This window comes from Crinia signifera, chromosome 3 (assembly GCF_055691185.1).
Source record: "Crinia signifera chromosome 3, ASM5569118v1, whole genome shotgun sequence".
Taxonomy (NCBI): Eukaryota; Metazoa; Chordata; class Amphibia; order Anura; family Myobatrachidae; genus Crinia; species Crinia signifera.
In genome coordinates, this window is record NC_139219.1 from 180,459,197 (window position 1) to 180,486,772 (window position 27,576).

The following is a 27,576-nucleotide window of genomic DNA, read 5'->3' on the forward strand; positions in this document are numbered from 1 at the left end:
GGTTATACCAAATTAAGTACTTATTTAATTCATTTTTTCAATTTTACTTTTGTTAAAATATTTGGTACTTATGTAATATCTGGGCTCCTGTTTTTCTTATGAGACCGCGTCCCCTCGCGGGGCTCGCTGCGCTCACCACGCTTCGGGCACGGTGGCTCGCTGCGCTCGCCACACTATATAAAATCAACTCCATGCGCAATTGGATAGTAGGGGTATGAAAAAATGGGGTTCATTTAACATGGGAGTCCAGATAATACATAAGTACCGAATATTTATACAGAGATTTCTGCACATACTATTTTAGTGGCCTGTACATGATTTAGGGAGATATTCAATGATCTGCTGTAATTTAAAAGTTAGTTGATTTTTCAGGGGCTATTTAATTAGCCCTGATGCCTGCACTTATCGGGAATTATGCTTTGGAAGCCTCGGACAAGCAAAGCAAAATCCCAGATAAGCAGACCCCGTGCTTGGATAGCCCAGCAACAACCATCTTTGAGAGAAAAATTATCGGGGCTAATTAATTACCGGCAAGTGAACCTTTTAGTGACCTTCAAACTATACACAGCCAATTCTATTAAGTCATATGCAATACAGAGGGCATTCTATCGAGTGATGTGTAATATAGAGCATTCTAGTGAGAGTCTGACTTGACGAGGTAATGAGTTTCAGTGAAAGGGCCATCTCTAGTGAAAGGTGAGCATGAAAGGAAATGACCAGAGTGAAGGCGTTGGTTAAAGAGAGAGTGGGGAGGGTAGGAGGTCAAGAGAATCGCATGGTTTAAGTCTTGTAGGTGACAAGTTGGAAGTTGATTTCGATTGAGATAGGGAGACAGTGAAACATGTTGCAGATGGTCATTTTTAAAACTGCCACTATCTTAACCCCCCGGCACATACATAGACACACACACACATATATTTTGCTTGAAAATGTTTTAATGTCTACTTTAATGTGGTTTTTAATTCTTCACTTTTCTCTAAATAAAACATTAATTTGATTAGCCAATTGTTAGGTGTATTTGAAGAAGATAAAAATAGACATTGGAAATGCAACAGTCTCCCCCAAGGATGAATAGACAAGAGTCTGGTGAGCCTAATGTTTGTGTTCTGTGCAAATCTCTGAGGTGAGAAAAGCTACCGTATACAGGACAGACAAACTTGCATTTTGACATATTAGGTGTGTTATGTATATATGGGATAGTGGTATTATAGCAGCGATTATTACACCACTATAATACTTCCTGCTTCGCCTCCATAATGAGGCAAAGAGAGAAGGGACACCAACAAGATCTATTAATATCTTATCAGCCGAAGCAGAGGAGCTACAAACTCCCCCCTCTGGCGATGTCCCCTCCTGGAGACAGTGCGTCAGTTCAGACTGACGCACTGTCTCTCTCTGCGGAGGCGGCTCACTGGGCATGCGCAAGATTTCATTATTATTGTGAGATGTTGAGCACAGCCCGAAGCCAGCAGGCGAAACGGCCAGGGTGACTAACCGGCAAAGTATGCCGAGGAGGCTGGTCATACATCGGTGCAAAAATTTACAACCATGCGAAAAGGTCTGAATAACCACCTTAGTTCAAAGATAAACAGGGTTGTGATAACCAACTAGATGTTTTGTTACAAGAAAATGAAGCTTAGTTTTAACTATAACAAAAAGATGAAAAATGTAAGGCCTCCGCAATATGTGTCTCCTTGCTCCTGCCAGAAATGTGCAAGAATTATTGGTACTTGTTTAGTTTCACAGCAGCCGATATATTGGATGCGATATCGGCCGATATATCGGCCAATCCGATGCGATCCGATGCAATTTTTTACCTTTTCATAACCACACTATCCACTACGCATGGAGGTGATTTTATATCGTGTGGCGAGTGCAGCGAGCCACCGAGCCCGAAGCATGGCGAGCACAGCGAGCCCCGCGAGGGGACGCGGATTACTGCGCTCGCCACAATATATAAAATCAACTCCATACGTAGTGGATAGTGGGGTTATGGACGGGTAAAAAAAATCGCATTGGATCGCATCAGATTGGCCAATATATCGGCCGATATCGCATCCTATATATCGGCCGCCGTGAATCTAAACAAGTACCGAATTATTATACAGGTTGAGTATCCTGTATCCAAATACCGAAATATTCCAAAAAATGTGGTTTTTAATAATATTTCTTATTTCCCCCCCTGCCCCTTTTTGATACTTACCATGTCCCCCAGTGTCCACAGCAGGCTTCAGGATCCTCTTCTGCGGAATCTCCGGTCCCAAAGATGCATTGCGTGAGTCCGTGGGTGCCTTCACCGGCCGCCTGCAAACTCGCGCAATGCAGTCCTGGGCCCACGAAGATCATGAAGGCCACTGTGGACCATTGCGGGATGCTGGGGAACCATCAGGGGGGGGGGGGGGGGGGGGGGACCGGGTAAGTATGTTAAAAGAAAATCCAAAAACCGTAAAAATCCCTTTCGGCATTTCGGATAACTGATACTCACCCTGTATGTACTTGTAGAGCTAAAAAGATCTCATTGTCTGCTTTGTAAATGTAAAGAGAAAACTCTGTATAAATATTTAAACAAAAGTGAAATTGAAAAAATGAATTATATAATTTAGTTTCTTTACTTTTACATTGCCAAGTAAACAGAATAGCAACTTGTTTATTTCAGATTTGATGTAAGAAGTTTAAAGAATGATTTGGAGTACAGGGTGAAATGTAATAGGATGAGAGATTCAGAAAGCGAGAAATTTGGAAAGAAATCTCCAGTTTTTTAAAGCGGCAATCATTTACACTGCAAAATCAAACTGGATTTGCAGTGTAAATGATTGCCGCTTTAAAAAAACCCTGAAGATTTCTTACCAAATCCCCCTCATTGTTATTTTGATTAAAAGGAGCTGCTATAAACATTGTATTCCTTGCTGACTGTAGACTGTGTGTGAGCTAGGTCAAATTTATTGGGGTGTGGTTCATTAGGTCTACAGCATGTTGGTCAACAGTCATTAGTTCGACACAACTAGGTCGACATGCTGAAAGTTCGACATGGGGCAAGGTCGACATGCACACAAGCATTAGGTCGACATGGACAAGGTTGATAGTCAAACATGGGGTTTTTAACTTTTTTTGTCCCGAATGTCGACACAGTCGACATGGACACTGAAACGTAGCATTGCGTCCCCTCACATGGCTCACTGCACTCGCAATGCTTCGGGCACGGTGCATCGCTACGCTCGGTACACTATTTTATTCTCCCACCATGCCTTAGTGGAAGGTAGGGCATGAAATACTACCTGTCGGCACATCGGTTTTAAAAAACAGTGAAAAACACCATGTCGACCTTTTGACTGTCGACCTTCCCCGTGTCGATCTAATGACATTTCGACCTTGTGCCATGTCGACCTAGACCCATGTTGACCTTTCAGCATGTCGACCAACATGCTATCGACCGTATCCGCTTATTGAACCAGGAACCTCTTGTTTTCTAGCACTGTAAATGAGTTTGCTGAGTCATAGTGGCAATGCTCTCTGATTAGTGATAATTGTAACTGGGGTGTAGTTCATTAGACAACTGTACCTGAGGAGGTTATTCTGGTTGGTGCGGTCCATTCCGAATTCTTTCGGAGGGCGCTTTTTAGCCGTCTGCGCATGCGTAGGCAACGCAATGCGCATGTGCCACGCATGGTCTCCGTACTCGTTCTCACTAATACCGTCCACAAATGTGCACCGAATCGACTCTGGAAATATGGGCGTAATGTGGGCGTCATTCGGCCCTACACAGGTGCGTGGTTTTAAAGTGGGAAAAACTGGGCGTAAATCTGGGCGTACACGAAGGAGTGCACTAACTCTGGTAGGCGTGCATTCGGACACAACACCGACTGCAAACGAACCAACATGCATGAAATATGCAGTCTTCATAAGCAAGTTTCACTTTGCAGAGACCACTTGTTCATGCGCTAGGCATTCGGTTCGCCCAATTAGTACGCCCGCACCTGAAGCACTCTCAGCTGAACACAATACAATCCACTCCTCTACTCATTAGTGATTAATTACATTCTTTTCATAGCTTCAATTGGAAGCATTGCTGCCTAAATGGCCCATTACTAAATACACAAATATATGCTGCAAACACCACTGCACTGTTGCTATTTGACACACATTTTACACTGCAAGCAATGGACAGAAATGTGTAACACTAATATAAATGTACATGTCACTTTTACATTCAGCGATAACAGCACACATTTGGGGGTAAAATAAAGATTTATTACATTGTATAAAAAATTAAGAAATTTTGAGCATGTTATTTGGCACATGCCAAAACATAAAGGGAACATAATAATAAATGAAAATGATATACAAAATGTACAAAATTGAAGACATTTCATACATAGCCACAGCAGAATCATTAGGAACACATCAGGTGGCTTCACAAGAAAAGTATAGGACCAACACTTCGAGAACAGCAGCCAGTAATGGTAGCAGAAAGAGGGCAACAGGGGAACCAACGAAAACATTCCAACCGAAGGCACAACAAATTTGGGTACCCTTTGCATGGGATTGAGTTGCACACATGAAGCTGACACACAGCAAAATGAAAGATTTGGGATGACATAAGGGCGGAGATTAATGCAGATGACACTTCACTAGCGTGCCCGTTTGGCCCTGGTAGGGGCCTTGCCACGTGCAGCAGCTCTTCGTGTCTAATTGCATAAGTGTGTCATGTGGCAGATGTATGTGTTCCGATTACAGTTGTGAGTTTTGCGGAAATACACCGCATCGGTGCGTCCGGCCAGCTTCCCGTCCGTTCGGACGCTGTAAGACCGTGCAGAATCTTTGTGGTCCCACCGCACATGCACGGTTTGGATGTTGTCCGAAAACACACCCTCTTCTTAGAGAGTGAGTCCGACCGAATGCGGACGACCTGTGGGCGTTTGTTCTTACAATGTCCGCACAGCGTGGCGTTCGGTCAGCTCCGAAAGAATTCGGAACGGACCGCACCAACCAGAATAAGGCCCTGAATGTTAACTACCGAATTTCTAATACTTTAAAAAACAAATTGTGTTACTACTAATAAGAGTTTATTAACTTTGTAAAAACCTAGACTCAAACCTAGGACGCCAGATAGATTGGGAACAATTCAGACTGGGCCAGGCGATTATCGATAGAATGTGCAAGCGTACGGCCCATAGTACCCATGTGCGAGGCCATCTTGTGATAAATGTCTGCTACTTTTTTTAATCAGACATTTTCTGGGTTTATTCGGGAAAACCAGGCATGCTCAGGCACTTTATGGGAAGTCTTTTGACTTCAGCTCCACTCCCGATCAGCCTGTTCCTATCACAACCGCCGAGTAAGTCCTGGGATATACACATGCCTACACACACTACAAAAATCATTCGATGGTAAGCAGCTTGTGAATGGATTTGCAACTATTTACCGGGCTGCTATATTTCCGCAAGCCATGCTAAGCAATTTGCAGGCTTTCAGGATTTCACTGGGCTCTAAAAATTAGCAGCTGTGCAATCAGGTCTGAATCAGGCCCATTGTCACAGTGGCTTGGTCTGATAAATCAGACTGTCTTAAATAGTTAGGGATATATTTACTAAAGTGAGGGTCTATAGAACTGGAGAAGTTGCCCATAGCAACCAAACAGATTCTACTTACAGTATCAATTGGCATCTTGAAGAAGATAATAGGTAGAATCAGTAACTGGATTTTAATTGTAAACCCTTTAGTGAAGACATTTATAAATAACATATTATGGCCTGTATTCAAGTGTTATTGTGCAGGCAGCCACTAGATGGAGCCCGCGCCCAATGGAGCCATTCAAATATAGCTTTATTGGCATTTCAGCTCGTACCCCTTCAGTTATTGAACATGGGCCCTTATTCAGATCTCATTGCGGTACAAATTTGTTCTCAAAATGGGCAAAACCATGTACACTGCAGGTGGGGCAGATGTAACATGTGCAGAGAAAGTTCAATTTGGGTGGGGTGTGTTGAAACTGAAATCTAAATTGCAGTGTAAAAATAAGGCAGCCAGTATTTACCCTGCACAGAAACAAAATAACTCACACAAATCTAACTCTCTCTGCACATGTTACATCTGCCCCACCTGTAGTGCATATGATGTTGTCCATTTTGAGAACACATTTGTACTGCAATGAGATCTGAATAAGGGCCTTGGTTTCAAGTCATGCTGCAAGATGCCCTAATCACACTGTAGGCAGGACCAGGCTATTGCTAGGGCTTTCCTTTGCCGACACTTGGGTATGGGGTTGGGATCGTTTAATCGAATGCATTATGGTCGAATGTCATTACATCGAATCCATTAGGTCGAATTGCTAAAAGGTCGACATGATTCTAGGTCGACATGGGAAAAGGTCGAAATGATTCTAGGTCGAAAGGTCATTAGTTCGACAGGTCATTAGGTCGACAAGGTCATTAGTTCGACATTGTCTAGGTCGACATTCACAAAGTCGACATGGGGTTTTTCACTGTTTTTTTACCTAAATGTCAACACAGTCGACATGGACACAGTTTAAAGTGCACTGCATCCCCTCGCATCGCTTGCTGCGCGCGCTATGCGTCGGGCGCGGAGCCTCGCTACGCTCGGCACACTTTTTTATTCTCCCACCACGCCCTAGTGGATGGTAGGGCATGAAATACCGCCTGTCAGCACATGTCGGCTCAAAAAACATTGAAAAACCCCATGTCGACTTTGTGAATGTCGACCTAGACAATGTCGAACTAATGACCTTGTCGACCTAATGACCTGTCGAACTAATGACCTTTCGACCTAGAATCATTTCGACCTTTTCCCATGTCGACCTAGAATCATGTCGACCTTTTAGCAATTCGACCTAATGGATTCGATGTAATGACATTCGACCATAATGCATTCGACCAAATGACCGCATCCCTTGGGTATGACATCTAGTAGACAGGGACGCACAACCTGGTAGACACTTTGAAACCAAGTCAGGACCTGGGTGGCCCTGGTACTATCCTGGGTCATAGGCTCAGTATGAAAAGGGTATAAAAGTGACACAAAACTAAAGGAACAATATCATTTTAGATTTAAATATTTAAAACAAATAAACTCGTATACTTAGAATAATTGAATTCTAACATTACAGAGGTCAGTTCTTTCTTCCAGTTCTAACTGCAAATCTTACCTGGATAAGATACTGAGAACAAAGGTTCAAGAGCTCAAGCAACTGAAGGTGACTTCCAGCAGCCAAAACATCTTGGATTGCTCCTGGCTCCAAGAGAATCTATTAAAACAAGGTATAAAAGAAATTACCAGCATTTGTGTAAGCAAATACACTATGATTCAATAATCGCACTTTACCAAATGTAAATTAAACGAGTGATCAGGAAATATTTATTCCACATTACTTTATAACACCAGGAGCAGCCATTTTGTGGGCTGAACCAATACTGATAACAGTACAGTCTGCCCTATGAACTCACTATAAACTGAGAAATAAGTTATTGGTTCCAAGAAAATATTAATTCTGCCAATAGAGTGAGTTTAATTGGGTGTTTAAGCTAAAGGCCTCTCTCTCACAGTGGCTGATTTACAGTTAGATGCAAATCTAACCCTGCTAAAACAGCCCAGCATGAATGCTAATTAAGGAAAGACAACACTGTTCACAATCAATATGTATTTCTGTATATCAATCAGTATTTTTTACTCTAGTCATCTTGGGCAGAAATGTATTCTGGCATAAGCCAATAGGAAGATTATTAGGTTTGCTCAACCAGGGGCGTAGGGAGGGCGGAGCCGGTGGAGCACTCGCTCCAGGCGCCGGGAGATCAAATGGCGCCGGAGCTGTGCAATCTCGCCCCCCGCCCCCTTCTCTGCACAGTTATTTGCTGGCCGCCGTCCGCACTGCAGCTGGCTCCAGGCATGCTGGTTGTGCGCAGGGCACCGCCATATTAGAGCCTGGAGCCAGCCTGCCTGTGCTCTGTGCGCGCTGTGAGGCGCCGGCGTCTGACGTCAGACGCCGGCGCCGCACAGCGCGCTGAGAGCCACTCTGCATCGGCTCGGTCGCCCGCACCGCTGGCCTTCATTATGCACAGAGAGCCCACCCGCCCCTTACTTCTGCTGGCTGGTATGTACCGCGCATCACTCTCGCTCTCTTATGCATGAGCGGTTGTGCATAGAAGGCCCTGGCGCTAGACACAATCTTGCACCATGGCACTTTGTTGGGAATTTGAGGGAGTGAGTTGCACCACTTTCCTCTCACCCCACATTGTGCTCAGCATTCCGGCCTTTGCTGCAGGTTAGCTTAACTAACATCTGAGGTGTTTGCAGCTGTATAGGGGACAATGACATTTTGTCAAGGTAGGGAGAAGAGCTTCTCCCCAACCTGACATTGCATTCATCACCCCAGCTGTAATACAAATTGCTGGTCAGTTTTGCACATAGAAAATAAAAAAATAAGGTACTTGTTTCCTAGCATGGCCACACCGATCATGATCGTGGGCATCGTTAGTAAAAATCGGGGGCATCGTGGCCATCGCATGCACTAAAATATCGGGTGCGATGGTACCGATTTCCCATAGGGAACAATGTTAAATGCCTCAATTTACCCACGATGCCCCCGATTTCCCATAGAAAACAATGTTAAATGCCTCAATTTACCCAAATCATCATAGGGAACAATGGTAAATGGACCAGAAACCCCCAAAAACACCCGTGAACAGTGAAATGTCCCCCCAAAAGTAGTTTACGCCACCCCACGATCAACGTGAACCCGAAGCGTGGCGAGCGCAGCGAGCCCGCGAGGGGCGGCGGTACGCGTCCTCCGACCTTTTCATACCCCCACTATCCACGTCGGCGTGGAGTTGAGAATAGAATAGTGTGGCGAGCGCAGCGAGCCACCGAGCCCGAAGCGTGGCGAGGGGACGCGGATACCTGTGAAGCCCGCGAAGGGACGCGTTTACCTGTGAAGGTATCCGCGTCCCCTCGCGGGGCTCACCACGCTTCGGGCTCGGTGGCTCGCTGCGCTCGCCACACTATTCTATTCTCAACTCCACGCCGACGTGGATAGTGGGGGTATGAAAAGGTCGGAGGACGCGTACCGCCGCCCCTCGCGGCCTCGCTGCGCTCGCCACGCTCGCCACGCTTCGGGTTCACGTTGATCGTGGGGTGGCGTAAACTACTTTTGGGGGGACATTTCACTGTTCAGGGGTGTTTTTTGGGGTTTCTGGGCCATTTACCATTGTTCCCTATGATGATTTGGTGAAATTGAGGCATTTAACATTGTTTCCTTTGGGAAATCGGGGGCATCGCGGGTAAATTGAGGCACTTAACATTGTTTCCTATGGGAAATCGGGGGCATCGCGTCTGGACCATTTAAGCCTTTTTTAGCCGCCTGCGACGCGACCGACGCGATTTTGACTTTTTTCAATGCATTTCAATGGGAAAATCGGGGGCATCGCGTCGGTCGCGTCGCAGACCACTAAAAATTACACTCGATGCCCGCGATTGTGGCCGTGCTAGGAAACAAGTACCAAAAAGTACCAAAAATAAAATAAAAATACTAACTTACAAAATCGACAACAAGCTTTTTAGTCCCCCCTTGGCAATGAGCTATTTAGTCCCCCTTGGCAATGAGCTATTTAGTCCCCCTTGGCAAGGAGCTATATAGTCCACCTTGGCAACGAGCTATTTCAGATTCCCTTGGCAACAAGCTATTTCAGTCGCCCTTGGCAATGAGCATTGAGCATGAAGCCCCTGGCATTGAGCATGAAGTTCCTAGTTTGTTATATAGTATGTAATGGGCATTATGATTTGTTATATAGTATGCAATTACATTACGGTGTGTGTGGTATAATATTAGGCCGCACCCCTTTTTGCCACGCTAGAGCCCCGCCTACTACAAATCGTGTGTGTGTGTGGGGGGGGGGGGGCAAACATGCCCTCGCTCCGGGCACTGTGGCGCCTAGCTACACCACTGTGCTCAACTAACTCAATGTGAAGCACCCCGATATGACTCTCCGGTACTCTTTACCTAGAAGGGCGCCAGCGATTGAAATCGCGGTCGTCGGGGGTAAAAATCGCGGTGATCGCGGGCATCGCGGGCATCGCGGGTAAATCGGGATGGCCGCGATGCCCGCGATGACCGCGATCACCGCGATTTTCCCATAGGGAACAATGTTAAAACGGCAGATTGACCGCGATTTTACTGTTAAATGCCTCAATGGACCCGATTTGGGGCCAAATAGGCCAAATTAACCCTTAAATGTCCCCCCAAATTTTTAACGCCACCCCACGATCCACGCCAACCCGAAGCGTGGCGAGCGCAGCGAGCCCGCGAGGGGCGGCGGTACGCGTCCTCCGACCTTTTCATGCCCTACTATCCACTAGGGCGTGGTGTGGGAATATAATAGTGTGGCGAGCGCAGCGAGCCACCGAGCCCGAAGCGTGGCGAGCGCAGCGAGCCCCGCGAGGGGACGCGGATACCTTCACAGGTAGACGCGTCCCCTCGCGGGCTTCACAGGTGTCCGCCTCGCCACGGACACCTGTGAAGCCCGCGAGGGGACGCGCATAACTGTGAAGGTATCCGCGTCCCCTCGCGGGGCTCGCTGCGCTCGCCACGCTTCGGGCTCGGTGGCTCGCTGTGCTCGCCACACTATTATATTCTCACACCACGCCCTAGTGGATAGTAGGGCATGAAAAGGTCGGAGGACGCGTACCGCCGCCCCTCGCGGGCTCGCTGCGCTCGCCACGCTTCGGGTTGGCGTGGATCGTGGGGTGGCGTTAAAAATTTGGGGGGACATTTAAGGGTTAATGGGCTCTGTGGCCCATTTAACATTGATTCCTATGGCCAAATCGGGTGGATTGAGCCATTTAACAGTAAAATCGGGTCCATCGCGCCTTTTAACATTGATTCCTATGGGAAATCGGGAGCATCGCGTCGCGGGCATCGCGGGTACATTTATGGCCGGCCGCGACGCGACCGACACGATTTCCATGTTTAACATTGGTTTCAATGGGAAATCGCGGGCATCGCGTCGGTCGCGTCGCGGCCATACATAAATGTACCCGCGATGCCCGCGACGGGCGCCCTTCTAGGTAAAGAGTACCGACTCTCCATTAACCAGAGACTAGCTGGACAATATTTACATATAACACCAGGCCCATAGACACAGAAAGGCCATATAGGAGAGTGAAACCTCTCCTAGATCCTATACAGCTGAGTGAGGTTAGTACCCTTGGGCCCCGCTGTCACAAGGGCCCCCTTGTCCCTGCTGTTTTACGGAGACAAGTCTCCAGACTTCAATGCCAAAAGTAGCTTTACGCTGAGCTCCACAGCGTCTCAGCAGTCCCAGTGTACAGCTCCGGTGTCTAAAACTAATCACCAGCACTGGCTCCTGCAGCAGAATGGGAGCAAGCAGCGCTGTTGAAAACAAAAAGTACAATTGTCCCAATGCATGCACCTGCAACTTTATCTGCATGCCGCGGCGCTGCTTGCTCCTGTACAGCTGATGTTGCAGTGGTGGTGATTACTAGTAGACATTATGCATTATCATGCATGCACTAGCTGTATTTACTACAAATATTTACCAAGGGACTCAGACCATGCAAATGCTAATGCTTATCTAAGCCTTTAAGCATGGGCCCCTATAACTGCATTTCCAGTGGGTCCTTCATGCTCCAGTCCAGGTGGGGATCAGCGGGGTGAGGGAGGATCATCAATATATAAAGGAGTGGATGTAATAAGTTACTCTGAGAGGTGAATATATATATATTTAATATTCTTAGGCAGTCAGAATGAATCCCAATACAGAGAATCTAATTATAGGCTCCACACGTTAACCCTCTTACCCACCCTCCCCCACAACCTGACCATAACACTCCCCACTAGTGCCTAAACTTAACCCCCATATCCCACCACATAAATTTAACCCCCCGCTTAGCTCTCCCTTATAATTGTCTAAACTTAACCTCCCCCCCTCTCCACAGCCTAACCCTAACTCCCCCCACTAGTGCCTAAACCTATCTGCATATTATAAACTGTGGTTTTCGATAATTAAATGTGTTTTTTTTTTGTAAATATATAGGATGTTTTGGTACTTGTGTATAATCACGGTGCCTGTTACGTAGTTAGCGTAGCGTCCCTGTCAGAATTGGCGTAGTGTTCCCGCAGCAAGCATAGGCAGCGTAGTGTAGTGTTCCTGCCTGTTCGCGGCTAGCCGGAGCTTACGTAGTTAGTGTAGTCAGTCAGGCGTCCCTGTTAGTATCAGCGTTGTGTTCCCGCCCGTTTGCAGCCAGCTGGAGCTTATGTAGTATGCAGTTAGCGTAGTCAGTCAGCGCTTATTACATTGTGTGGGAACCATTGACCATTTTAACCTGCCCAAAACGTGGCGAGCATAGTGAGCCCAATGAGGGGACGCAGAATACATGTAAAGTAATTCGCATCCTCTCGCGACGCTTCCGGCTTGGTGGCTCGCTGCACTCGCCACACTTTATAAAATCAACTCCACGCCGATGTGAATAGTGGGGGTATGAAAAGGTCGGGAGAACGCGCCTCAGACAGATGGAGCGCCTCTCCGCCAGCGTAGAGGGGATCATGCAGGTGCCGTGCGAGAGGCGCCAGTCCCGCTTGCCCGGGACGCCAGGGACAGAGCTGCAGCTCCTGGGGACAGTACAGTGACTAGCTGCCTGACGGGGACACTACGCTGACTACGCAGGGCTGCCGCACTCTCACTACGCTGACTACACTAGGCAACCGTTGGGCTACGCTGACAACGTAGCTTAGCCTATGCTGAAAACATAGCGTAGCCGGGCACAGTGATTATACACAAGTACCGATGTTTTATTCCAAGGTCTTTGTGAGGATATTTATACCAATCAGTAGAACTGATGAACTGTGTAAAAGTTTGAGGTTTTATTTAGCATTCATTTGCAACATTGTATTCATAAATTATGAAATGTACCAAGTCATGAATTGATATATATATATATATATATATATATATATATATATATATATATATATATATATATATATATATATATTCTTAAGATTCTACTGCTGCATTTTATTTCATTTCATGTATTTTATATAATCATGTGAGTATTTTAAACATTTATATATGGTTAGAAAATGTGATTAATTTATGCACTTATTTTACAAATATTATGCACAGGAGTGGGGCAAGTTATAGTGTACTGATGTTGGGATGCAGGAAATTGCAGAAATCGGGCATGTTTTGCTTCTGTTGCCATTTTTAATTCAGTGGTCCAAGTCTACAATAATCAGCAGCTTTGAAAAGAAAGCTGTACATTTTGAGATGCTAGCATTTGCCACTAGATGGCCCCAAAGTTTGAATAATAAAACATATCAATGCTGTTTCCCAAGATAATGGAAAATGGTGGAGGCGAGAGTTTGATATCTTTTATCTGTCTCCATAGTATGTACAAGAAATATTAAATAGCTCACAGTATCCAACACAGCAGTCTACATAAAAATGTCAAATGTTAGACATAAATACTGCTGCAACCTTTAAATATAGATATTGTATGTAATTGTACAAAGGATTGAAGCTTCTTGGCTTAATACAAACCGAATGCTTTTGTATGCTACCGCTGCCCGGCGGGTTGAAGTAAAACATTTAAAGTGGCACTCACAAGTCAGTATAAAGCACACCAGACTTTAAATCACCTGTGAGCACCGTTTTAAATGTTCACCACCAATCAATCAGGAAACAAAAGCTTACAAAAAGCCACATTTTGTTAATAAAGCCCTACATCTGATCCACACAAAATTTAGACCGATGTCAGAAATATTTTAGGTACTTGTGTAATATCTGGGCGCCCGATTTTAAAATCGCATCGCTTTGCATCGCATGCAATATAGTGGCATGCAATTCATGCAATGTGATTTTTCATTGTAAAGACCCAATTTTTAATTGTATAGTCACCCATGGGTGATTTCATACCCCCACTATCCAACTACGCATGGAGTTGATTTTATATAGTGTGGCGAGCGCAGCGAGCCACCAAGCCCGAAGCGTGGCGAGCCCCGCGAGGGGACGCAGAATACATGTAAAGTAATCTGCGTCCGCTCGCCACGCTTCGGGCTCGGTGGCTTGCTGCGCTCGCCACACTATATAAACTCAACTCCATGCGTACTTGGATAGTGGGAAATCACCCATGGGTGACTATACAATTAAAAATCTGGTCTTTGCAATGAAAAATCGCATTGCATGCCTTAAGTAGTGGCATGCAATGATAAAATCGGGCGCCCAGATAATACACAAGTACCATGTTTTATTTTCTTATAGATTAATAGTTGATATAGTACAATTTTAGCAAGAAGAAAATAGTACAGCAATGAGCAGAGGCAGATTTGGTAAAATAATGCTGCTGGTAAAATATTGGGGTGGAAAAAATAAAATAGCTACTGTAGAAATAATGTTGACTCTTTAAATGAAGGCAGTTCTATGTACCACTATATAGAACTTAGGTACAGTGCTCAAGCAGCTCCTGTGGGACAAACTATGGGATACCAGTGCAGTGTAGCAAGACAAGACTGGTGTGAAGCAACAGTAGCGCACGCAGGGGGGGTTTCTAAGTACCCATAAACCCCCTAGACTTAAAGCTGAGGGTCCCCTCTTTCCATGGGTACAAGAATTTAAAAAAATCGGTACTTGGGAACCGGAGATATCTGACTTCAAAGCAGTGGTCCCCATCCAAGCCTGTTAATTTCTCTTCCCAGTCAGATATTTTAGGTTCTGTCTGGCTTAGAGTTTTTCTGAGGGTATATTTCAAAAGCTGTGACTCTCCCTACACTAGTAGCTTGTCTCTAATCTTCCCAGAACCAGAGATATCAGCCTTCCAGCAGCTGGTTACTGCTCCAGCGCCACACACCTGGTATGTAGTTTTATATTCTCATTGGCAGATTGCTCTGCCTCCTGAACTTTGATCCCCTAGTCCCCAATACCATTTGGTAGGTGGGATCCTCTGGTTTTTAATTCCATTAAAATCTAAAAAATCTATTTCTGGGAACTGGAGATATCTGCAGTCAAGCAAGCTGTCCTCCCACCAGAAAATTATGAATAATAAGCCCACTCAACTATAAACCCCTCCTCTGCATATTAAACATCCTCTACCACCCTGGAAGTTATGTATCAGGGCCCCTTCATTCAGACCAATGTCCCCGTCTCCCACCATCTGTGCAGTAAAGGGGTAATTAGTGGAAATTACTGATCCAGGCCATACATGCTGAGCGGTTGATATAATACCCCCTACCACCCAGGGGACATCAAAGCTTCCCCCACCCCTACCGCTGGAGGATCGGTAGGTGCCCCAATACATTGCTATGCCCAGGGGTCTACACTGCTGTTGACGCCCCTGTATGTATGTATATATATATATATATAAATATATAAATATATATATATGTATATATATTTTTTTTCATTATTATTATTATTATTATTATTTATATACATTTGGTATATCTATAATACTTTAACTGACCCGGTATATACTGGGTCACCTAAGTGTCCATCTCTGTGCTTTTCTCCGCACCTCTGGAAACCCCCTTCTGAAAATCCTGCGTTTGCCACTGGAAGCAAGATGAGACCAGTGTGCAGTCACAGAGTAGCAGACACAGCCATCAGTGGAAGGAATGAAGCAGCGCAACCACTCTTCAAAAGAAGCTGTTGCAAAAACTCAGATGTGACAGTTCTGGTGTTATGATCAAAGCAGCAATGCATCAGCAAATAAATGGAATTTATATGGAAATAAATGTGCCGGACCTCAGTATACTGTAGCTGGCTTGATGTCATCACCAGGTGGATTTTGACAGAAGGGAATGACAGTGTAGCCGGAGAGAAGTGCACTGCTCCACCCACCATCCTTAATTGATGCTGGGGTCGTTACTAAATAATAATTTTAATAAACCTTTTTTTGTATAATGATTAAGTCAAATGTTCCCATACCCAGTCCTCAACGCACCCTACCAATCCACGTAGAGCACAGGTGGCTTAATTAGTATTTCAGTCAATTTTATTTAACCAACAATGCTCAGCAGCTATGGTTAGCATGGAACACCTGGATTGTTACGGTGCATTGAGGTCTGAGTTTGGAAAACAAAAAGAAATCATTGAAATATTTTCAGGTAATACAGGATGAGTATCCCTTATCCGGATATCTGTTATCAAAATTATTCCAAAAACCATAGTTTCCGAGATCTACTTTTTTTATGTTGTTGTTGCTTAAAGCACTACTGGAGACGTGTGTAAACTAAATATGTGCAAAAAAAAAAAATAGCTTAGCATTCAAATTCAGTAACGGAGATAGGACATAAACTTTGTTTCACTTTTTTTGAAACCTTGTTCCAAGCACTAATAACATATATTTGTGTGTATTTTATGTTTTATGTGTTTGCACAACATAAATGCAAGATACCTCAAGATACAGTACATCATTGAAATATAAAAATATTCCAAATCTGTTATCCAAGATGCTTCTGGTCAGGAGCAGGATACTCAACCTGTAATAAAATTAGCATCTGCAGGTGAAGCGAAATCCCAGAAAGTAACTAAATTTTCAGCCAAAATGGGGTGAAGCAACTGAAAAAACGGTACTTGTGTAGTTTCACGGCGCCAGCATGGCGCCGTGCTACTTCCGGGTTCTACACTCGCCACAAACTATGTAAAATAAAGTCACTTAACTCCATGCCAACATGGATAGTTCATACCTCCACTATCCATGTTGGCATGGAGTTGATTTTAAATAGCGTGGCGAGCATAGCGAGGGGACTCAGACGCACGGCCCAATGCTGGCGCCGTGAAACTACACAAGTACCGAAAATACACAGGTTTCACTGAACCTGTGTGTTTTTAGGAGAACATGTAAATTTTATAGGGAGATCCTAATTGGAACTGAAAAACACCAGTAAAACCTTGGGGAAAAACATAAAGTCTTTCGCTCACAATGTTTTATTTATTGGTGCTTATTGGAGACCACCCTTTGTATCAATTTATAACTTTATATGAATAACAAATGGACATAATAATAATAATGTAAAAAAATGGGCATGAGTGTATGGTACACTGTAAGAACAGATTTAGCGAAGGCTAGCCTTTGCTGTCCGTACGCCGGGTGACTGACACCTTGCGGCTATTTGCGGGTGGTTACGCAGCATTTTCTGGGAATGTCCCAGAAAAAACATGCGTTCCCCAGCCATGGGAGGGAAGGCCGTGAATGTCATCAGCGGCCTCCTTCTCCCAACGGCCTTCGTAGTGCCAAGTGATTTTAGACTGCGAATAGAGGGGAAAACCCTTAGCTGGTGAGTGATTCCGAATGGTTTTCCCCTCATGTGCTAGGCTGCAAACGCATTCACAGCCGTTCACATGAGTGGGATCTCTTTGGTGCGGGGCAGCTTTTACCTGCTCACTGGGCTGCGAAAAAACTCGCAGCCCAGCGAGCAGGTCTGAATTGGGCCCATTTTTTACAGTATGACTGATTCAAAGATGGATGCAATGAAATAATGGACGCAGTGGAGCGATATTTTGCCACTGTGCATGAATCTAAGCAACACTGCATGTGCTGCATTGGTCTTGCAATAAAGGTCACAGTGAATCTTTATTTGCCAGTGATTGACAGTCATGGAGCATTTGTGGGCACTAATGGGTATGGCCACTTAAACGTGGGCGTTTTAAGTTCATTTTGAGGGCATGCCAGATCTTGCTATTGCAATCCTATACACAGTTAATATACAGTAGCCGAAGGTCGATGATTGACCAATTTGCATCTGGTTGTTCAGCTGCATACACAAAGAGCTGATCTGAGATGACACCAGAGGGCTTCTCAGTACAAATCCCTGTGGCTGCGATATTTCCATATTTTTGCACAACCACTGTGTAAAGTTAATGCAGCTGCAATGGCATTTGAGACTGTCTGAATCTGGACCAGTATTAAAAAAAAATGGAACATTAGGGCTTTACAATGATCTCAAAGAGAACAAAAGGTCTGATTTATTGTCTAATATGATATTCCTAGAAATATACAGAAGAACTAGTCATGGGACTACCAACCAAGGTTAAATCAATACATCACATTCATATAATAAAAAATAATACCTCTGGTAGCCTTTTACAGAACAATACAGAATACAAAATCTAATACCGGTATATAAAAACAGAAGAGCACAGTATATTGTAAAGATATACATCGGTCAATTGCCACAAAAAGGTTGTTAAGGTTAGCTTGGGACCTAACTAATAGTCAGCGTAAACATGGTAACTTAGTAACTATAAATGGTGACAGCAGTTAGAATTACAACAACACAGGTAATGGCTATAAGCTAATGACAGCAGATTGCTTTTTCTCTCATCTGTGCTTTTTTTGGTATATTATTATTTTATTTATTAACAGTTTCTTATATAGTGCATACATGTTCCGCAGCGCTTTACAGATAATAGTTGAACACTCACATAGGTCCCTGCCCCAGTGCTTACAATCTATATTCCCTACCACATATACACGCACAAAGACATTATAGGGTTAATTTGTTGGGAGCCAATTAGCCTACCAGTATATTTTTGGATTGTGGGAGGAAAACGGAGTACCCGGGGGAAACCCACGCAAGTACAGGGAGAATATACAAACTCCGCACAGTTATAGCAATGGTGGGAATCGAACCCATGACCTCAGCGCTGTGAGGCAGTTATGCTAACCATTACACCATCCGTACTGCCCCAAACAGAACTCTTCTGTGAGATGGAAGGAATAGGGTAGTCAGGGTATGGTTACAGTAATCCAAGTTGGCATTATTGATATCTGAATACACAAATGGAAATAATAATAATAATATTATAAGTAGCATTATTTAAATTTGCAAAGTTGAATAAAACGTACTTATATTTATTGATGGGCATTGGATATTTCAAAGTACTATGTGTTAAACCAAAAGTAAAATGGTTCTATCAATCTACTGTAGCTGATAGCAATAAGCTTTATAGTTATACATTAAAATATAATACATTACCTGTCCAGTGTAGGCAAAATCCAGGGCCTGTTTTAATCCAAGGCTGGTAACACCATGTAAGTTTACTTCATCAGCTTCACTCTCCACCATGCACAGACTGAACATTGCCTGATGAAAAAGAACATGGAAATGCCTCAGAATGCGTTAATCATATTGTCATTAAGGTGCCCATACACACTGCGATTATCACATGCGTTTTGAACTTTTAAAGTTGGATAGAATCGCACCATGTACCTGCTGGGATGCAATGCGCGTCCCCGTGGGTACAATATTGTATAGCACAAAAAAGTATCTGCAGGCAGTACTTTTTGTGCTACATTGCATTGCATCACTTTTGTAGTACATGCGATGCGATGCGATGTACATTACTTAAGTATAAACTGCCCCCCAAAAAAGAGGCTAAAATCGCATTGTACCGCACCTGCACAGTACAGTAGATCGCATCGCATCCCCCTGCAAGTGACAAAATCGCACGGCACAAATGAAGTACAAAATGCACAGCACACATATCGGCACGTGTACGGGCACCTTTAGAATGATTTGATATTATAGCTGCACACTGATGTACTGCCTTGAAGTTAAATATTTGGAGAGGTTTCTTTCACTAAACTTTAGCAAGTGAAAGAAAAAAAATCTGGGTACTCTTTACCTAGCACGGCGTGTATAGCGGGCATTGAATGCACTAAAAAATCGGGTGCGACGCGACCGACGCGATGCCCGCGATTTCCCATAGGGAACAATGTTAAATGTCTCAATTGACCCGATTTTTCTGTTCAATGCCTCAATTGACCCGATTTTTCCATAGGAAACAATGTTAAATGGCCCACAGAGGCCAAATAGGCACCCTAAAGTATGAAATGGCCCCCACAATTGTTAACGCCACCCCACGATCAACGTGAACCCGAAGCGTGGCGAGCGGCGGCGGTACGCGTCCTACGACCTTTTCATACCCCCACTATCCACGTCGGCGTGGAGTAGAGAATAGAATAGTGTGGCGAGCGCAGCGAGCCACCGAGCCCGAAGCGTGGCGAGCGCAGCGAGCCCCGCGAGGGGACGCGGATACCTGTGAAGCCCGCGAAGGGACGCGTTTACCTGTGAAGGTATCCGCGTCCCCTCGCTGCGCTCGCCACACTATTCTATTCTCAACTCCACGCCGACGTGGATAGTGGGGGTATGAAAAGGTCGTAGGACGCGTACCGCCGCCCCTCGCGGGCTCGCTGCGCTCGCCACGCTTCGGGTTGACGTTGATTGTGGGGTGGCGTTAACAATTGTGGGGGCCATTTCACACTTCAGGGTGGCTATTTGGCCTCTGTGGGCCATTTAACATTGTTTCCTATGGAAAAATCGGGTCAATTGAGGCATTAAACAGTAAAATTGGGTCAATTGAGAAATTTAACATTGTTCCCTATGGGAAATCGTGGGCATCGCGTCGCACCTGATTTTTAGTGCATTCAATGCCCGCGATGGCCGCGATTTTTTTACCTGCGATGCCCACGATCAAAATCGTGGGCGCCGTGCTAGGTAAAGAGTACCAAAATCTGATATAGTGTGCATACAAATAGATATCACACAGTCTTCTCCAGTATAAAGTCACATTTTTATAATTACAGTACATCTGAAGCACCACATTCTGTGCTCAGTATATAGAGGATTTAATAATTTTTCTACTTTAAAATAACAAATCAAGTTGCATCGGTTAGCTCCAACTTATCACAGCTATTTATCAAAGTTTGCTTGCCAGGACAGAGCATCCAGAAAGAGGTTGTCCAATAGAAACACTGCTCCCCATTGTATGCTTCACTGACCGCTTAATACAGTAGTCAAAAGGGGTGTACATACGATTGCCTTGCTATGTGATCGATTTTGTGCTCGAATCGCATTGCAAGGCAAATGCATCCGATTTGGACTGTATCTGTACTATATAGTCTTGCTTGCACAGTCTATTTTTCTATTTAATTTCAATGCCATGGGGTCACGTCGGGATCGAATCGAAATCGAATGCTTTCAATTTCTGTTCTATTTTGCTTATATAAAGCAAAATCAAATAGAAAAATAGACCAAATCAAACCATGTGTACACACCACAAAAGACTCTGCTTCTAGTTGCCCCCAGGTGGAGGGGCCCAGGCAGCTGCCCACAGATCCCCACACCCAGCGCCGTCGACCAGGCACGCACAATACATAGTGCAGCCTGCAGAGTGCCGACCCTAGGACACAGAGGGGCTCGGCGCTCTGCAGGCTGCACTGTGCAGTGTGCGCGCCGGACCTGACTGTGGACACTGAAGGAGCCGGAGGACGATGCGCGACGTGGGTGATGGTAATGTAATGGGGACGGGGTAGGGGGAGGCGGGGTGCTGTCATGCGAGGGGGGAAGGGAGGAGGCGGCGGCCGGCCGGAGGTATGGCGCTGTGCCGCTGGGCACCCGGACTGTAGGTCAGTCCCGGGCCCCAACATTTCTAGTGGCGGCCCTGATTGCAAGACAGGGATCCATGGCTGTATACTGATAGGGATGAAAAAAATTCAAGGGCCTATTATGAAAATTGGAGGAGGTAAGGACAATGCCATATAGGCATGTAGAATCCATACACTCTTAGCCCCAGTGTCTCCCTAAATATTTAAAAGTACAAAACTTGCATAAATGTGAAAAATAGAAATTTGATTTTAAACGTTATGATTTAGGGCCAACTGGTGTCTGTCTGTCTGGTGACCATCATGCTGCCATGGTATTGGGCCTATTTTTATGCGGAGGCCTGGAGCTGCAGATCCATCCGCCCCATTGTTAATCTGGTCCTTATTACAGCCCATCATTATCTGGCTGTTTGACTATACAGACCCTGCATAATATCTTCAGAGAGCAGGAAACAACGCAGCAGCTAATTATGTAACTGCCGTTATTAAATGCAGTGAACTGTGACTTACTAAATAAACACAAACGCCATCTGTTAAAATAATTTCATTGGGACACTATGACAGCCACTGGTCTATGAGGGAAATTTAGATGGGAGTTCTATTTTAAATGGGATGTTGTTATAGGCAACCAATCACAATATACTTATTTATTTAGCACCTTCTAGAAGATAATATATAGTATCGGATTGGAATTCCATAGCAACATCCCATGTGAACTCCCATCTTAGTAAATTTCACCCAATGAATCTAACTTCAATGATTGCAAAAGCCAATTTGCAAGTAAATGATTATACTGTATACTTTGAGATCTTTAGAGTTTCATTTGGCACTGCAATGGCTAAATATGTTGAAGTTTGCCTGAATTTACTGCAATGCTTCCATATTGTGTTCTGTTTTGAAGAGACCAGTTATTGTTTTTTATAGATCTGACTCCTGGGACTATTTACAGTGTCTGCCTTTTTGCAGATGACACAAAGGTATGCAACAGGGTAGACACACCAGGAGGGGTAAAACAAATGATTGAGGATCTAGGTAGATTAGAGAAATGGTCAAGAGAATGGCAACTACAGTTTAATGCCAAAAAATGCAAAATCATGCACTTGGGTCTCAGAAATCCAAAGACTCAATATAGTATAAATGGCACTATAATGGAAACTATTGAGGAAGAGAGGGATCTAGGTGTCACTATTTCAGGGGACTTAAAAGCAGGTAGGCAATGTAACAAAGCAATGAAGAAGGCAAGTCAGATGCTTGGTTGCATAGGGAGAGGTATCAGCAGTAGAAAGAAAGAAGTAATAATGCCACTGTATAGGTCATTGGTACGACCTCACCTAGAGTATTGTGACCAGTTCTGGAGGCCATATCTCCAGAAGGATATAAATACATTAGAGACTAGACAAAGAAGAGCAACTAAAATGGTGCATGGCCAACATCACAAAACGTACCAGGAAAGACTAAAAGATCTTGATATGTATACTTTAGAGCAGAGAAGGGAAAGGGGGGACATGATAGAAACTTTCACATATATTAAGGGTTTTAACAAGGTACAGGTGGGAGACATTCTTCACAGGAAGAGGAGCAATAGAACATGAGGACATGCACTGAAACTAGAGGGAGGAAGATTCAGGGGAAATGTGAGGAAGAATTTTTTCACAGAAAGAGTAGTAGATAAGTGGAATAGCCTACCATCAGAGGTGGTAGACGCAAATACAGTAGTACAATTTAAACATGATTGGGATAAGCATATTGATATCCTTACAAAAAAATAAGGATCAAATATGGTTTGAGGTAACATGTTTAAAAAAAGGGGCAGACTAGATGGGCCAAGTGGTTCTTATCTGCCGTCAAATTCTATGTTTCTAGGTCAATATTAAAAAATACAAACATTTCAGAGAGAATAAGAAGTACCTGAATATTTGAAACCTTTACAATACAAGTTTGTTTGAATGTTGAAATTTTATGTATCATCCTATTACATTGCACTAACTTTTTATACATATACAGTATATGTTATGGTGAAACCCGTAAAATACCATTAGGCCCTCGAAAGTAACCGGGAAAAACCCTCACCCTGCTGCAAATTGCAGCATTCTAAATGCTAATTACCCTGATACTGTTTTACTTGTGTGCAGATTTCCACATGAGCATCCATTTGTATATAGTAGAAACAGTCAGAAACTGTTGAGTCACAGGGTCTTCCTTCTCCACTATAGTGCGTGCTGCTCACCCAGCTGTCAGTGCCGGGTGAGCAGCGGGAGAGACTGGACAGCGCTGGAAGCAGGAAAGTATGTGAGAGTGTGATTAGTGTAAAATGATTGTAAAATAAAGTTGCAAGGTGTCTGGTTCTTTATTTCCACATTCTTTTTACAGGTGACCTACAAGACCCAGCGGGCATATTAATGCCCCGCATGCTGGGTCTTATAGTTTTCCTGTGTGTTTTAATCTAATCTTCACATCCATCAGCCTGGTGTCCACCGAACTGGAATGCAGGGGACAGCCCTGGGCTTCAGCCCTGGACAGATGAAGCCTGGGGGGGGTGACCCCACCAGGAACCACGCCCCGGGCTCACTAGCCACGGTGCTCATGTTACATAAAAAGTGTCCCCTGGATGTGACATGTCAAAGCTGGCTGTTGGAGTCCGGTGCTGGTTCCAAAATACGGGGGACCCCTACGTTTTTGTCACCCATACTTTTGGAACTTGAGCCTGGTGCTGGTTTCTTAAATACAGGGGATCCCTACACATTTTTCCAACGTATGTTTGGAACTGGGACTGGCTCAATGAGCCTGGGGCTGGTTATGCTCAAGGGGGTACCCCACACAATTTATTTTTTTTACAAAATACCACTCACTTCCATGTCTAAAAAAAATTGCATGTTTTCGTTACTTAACCCCTTCCCGACATTTGACGTACATTTACGTCATGGTCGGGAAGCACTTCCCGACACATGGCGTAAATGTACGTCATGGATTTAAACTGTCACCGCGTCTATAGACGCGGTGACAGTTTCAACATGTCTGCTGTCCCTGACAGCAGACATGTCCGTGCATGCCCCGGGGGGGCTGCGATGCCGCCCCCCCGTCGGCGATCGCTGTGATTGGCTGTTCAGTGTGAACAGCCATTCACAGCGTTTTCCTGTGTCACCGGCGAATAACGTTCGCCGGTGACACGGGATCAGAGGTGATTGGTGCTGTAAAGTACAGCACCAATCACCGCGGGGTGTAAGGGTGACACTGGTGTCACCCCACCTCACCCCGCCCGCCCCCAAAGGCCGTGATTGGTCCGTCGGTCCGACGGACCAATCACAGCCAAGGAGGGGGATTTAAACTAACGGTGACTGCACTGCAGACGCCATTCCGGTCTGGAAAGCGTGCAGTGCGGTCACCGTACCCCCCTGCCGCCATACTGACCAGAATACTTGCTGCAATACTTACCTGATCGCTGCTGATTGCTTCCTGGATCCTGTTCAATAATTGTGCCTTCCTGTGAAATTGTGCTGCTGCAGTGTACTAGCTAGATAGATAGAGAGATAGAGAGATAGATAGAGAGAGATAGAGAGAGATAGAGAGAGAGAGATAGAGAGAGATAGAGAGAGATAGAGAGAGAGATAGTGTCAGAGAGTGCTATATTTTGTGCTGCTGCAGTGTGATATAGTTATAGATAGAGAGAGAGAGAGAGAGATAGAGAGAGAGGCCTACTGACAGAGTGCTATATTTTGTGCTGCTGCAGTGTGATAGTTATAGAGAGATAGAGAGAGATAGAGAGAGAGAGATAGAGAGAGATAGAGAGAGATAGAGAGAGAGATAGTGTCAGAGAGTGCTATATTTTGTGCTGCTGCAGTGTGATATAGTTATAGATAGAGAGAGAGAGAGAGAGATAGAGAGAGAGGCCTACTGACAGAGTGCTATATTTTGTGCTGCTGCAGTGTGATAGTTATAGAGAGATAGAGAGAGATAGAGAGAGAGAGATAGAGAGAGATAGAGAGAGATAGTGACAGATTGTGCTATATATTTTTTATATAACTGACTGCTGCCCCCTCCTTTTGTGCTGATCAGTATAAATTAACTGATCAGCAACTTTTTGGGGGCGCAGGTTTTTTTTAATATATAGATATACCTGTCAGTGCTGCTGCTGCAGTGTCATAGAGTGATAGATAGTGATAGATAGTGAGAGATAGAGAGATAGAGAGAGATAGTGATAGAGAGTGCTAAATTTTGTGTCTGCTGTCCCCGCCTTTTGTGCTGATCACTATATCTGAGGTGATCAGCAACTTTTTTGGGGGTACAGAGGTTTTTTTTTTTTTATATATACCTGTCAGTTGCACCAAAGGTTGTGCACCTGCTGCACCTCACTGGTAATCAGTGTCGCATCACTGATCACCTTTTTTTTTTGTGTGTGTGCTGTGGGGTATTTTTTTAATTTTTTTTTTTACACACACTGTGATTTTGTGGGTGTCCTGTGGCCGCTGTGCGCTGATCAGTGACGTACATCACTGATCATCTCTTTCGGCACAGGGTTGATCTATTTTTTTTTTTTTTTTTGATCAAATTCCTGTTGCCTTTGAGCGCTGTTCAGTGACAGACGTTACTGACCAACATCTGTGCTCAATTTTTGGCGCAGGACCTTTTTTTTTTTAACCCCTTCCTTTTTTTTTTTTTTAACCCCTTCATTTTTTTTTTTTTTAACACCTTCATTTTTTTTTTTTTTTATTGGTATAAAGTATTTTTTTTTTTTCTGCACTACATACACACTACACACTACATACCCCCCGGATTGAAATAAAGTTTGTGCCCCCCCCTACACTATACACGTGTTGAAACATTTCACTACCGGTAACACAAAAATAAAAATGGCATCCCAAATGTCCTCCCAAATGTCCTCCCAAATGTCCTCCCAATCATCCAGGAGAATGTATTCAGTGGAGGAGGCATATGCCATGCTTGCTTCTGACTCTGACACAGCCAGTGATGCAAGCGGGGAATTTGAAGGATTTGCCTTAAGCTCCTCTTCCTCCTCTGCTGATGAGGGACCCCCTCAAAGACGCCCCCGTAGATCAGCTGAGATTCCCCCCCCAATAATTGATCTAGTATGGACCCCACCACCAGACAATTTTGAGCCCCAGGTTCCTGAGTTTTTGGCCATGCCAGGAATCCAATTTGATTCCACAGGTCTCAGAGAAATTGACTTTTTCAAATTATTTTTCTCTGATGATTTTATAAATTTAATGGTGGACCAAACTAATTTATATGCCCAGCAGTTTATTGCTCAAAACCCCACGTCATCATTTGCTAGGTGGACCCCTGTAGATGCAGTAGAGATGATGACGTTTTGGGGTCTGGTGTTTCATATGGGCATAGTAAAAAAGCCAGAAATTAGGCAATATTGGAGTACAGATGTTCTGTACAGTACTCCATTTTACCGTATGGCCATGCCCCGGACTCGATTTGAGACAATTCTTAAATTCATACATTACACCGATAATGCACAGTGCCCACCCAGAGATGATCCCACCTTTGACCGGCTATTCAAAGTCAGGCCGGTCATTGATCATTTCAGTGCCAAATTTGAAGAGGTGTACATCCCTGAAAAATTTATTTGTATCGACGAGTCCCTTATACATTTTAAAGGAAGGGTTAAATTCCGCCAGTACCTTCCCAGTAAGAGGGCAAGGTATGGCATAAAAATGTATAAACTGTGTGAAAGCACCTCAGGGTACACCCACAGGTTTAGGGTTTATGAAGGGAAGGATTCAAGAATTCAACCGCCAGAATGCCCCCCCTCCCTCGTAGGTGTTAGTGGGAAAATTGTCTGGGATTTAGTGCACCCCTTCCTGGATAAAGGTTATCACCTCTATGTGGATAACTTTTACACTAGCATCCCCCTGTTTAAGGCCCTTGGTTCAAGAGGTACAGCAGCTTGCGGTACTGTGCGCAAGAACCAAAGAGGCCTCCCAAAAACGCACATTGCCCAAGTAATGAGAAGGGGTGAAAGCAGGGGAATATGCACCGAAAATATGTTGTTGGTCAAATATAAGGACAAGAGGGATGTCCTTATACTGACAACAATTCACGGAGACAGTACCACCTCCGTCCCTGTACGAGGTACCAGTACCCACACCTCAAAACCTAATTGTATCCTGGATTACAATAGGTACATGGGCGGAGTGG

At 44.4% G+C, this 27,576-nt stretch overlaps 1 protein-coding gene across 5 annotated transcripts in view; it reads right to left on the reverse strand.

The window, feature by feature from the left end:
- KLHL32 (kelch like family member 32) overlaps positions 1-27,576 on the reverse strand; it is a 229,253-nt gene that overhangs the window by 151,321 nt on the left and 50,356 nt on the right. For all 5 annotated transcript variants that reach the window (XM_083177009.1, XM_083177011.1, XM_083177013.1 and 2 more), the window contains 2 exons: positions 19,004-19,111; positions 7,163-7,261 (listed from right to left, as the gene is read on the reverse strand). In XM_083177009.1, coding sequence (XP_083033135.1) covers positions 7,163-7,261; positions 19,004-19,111 — 207 coding nt within the window. The remainder of the gene's footprint in view (positions 1-7,162; positions 7,262-19,003; positions 19,112-27,576) is intronic.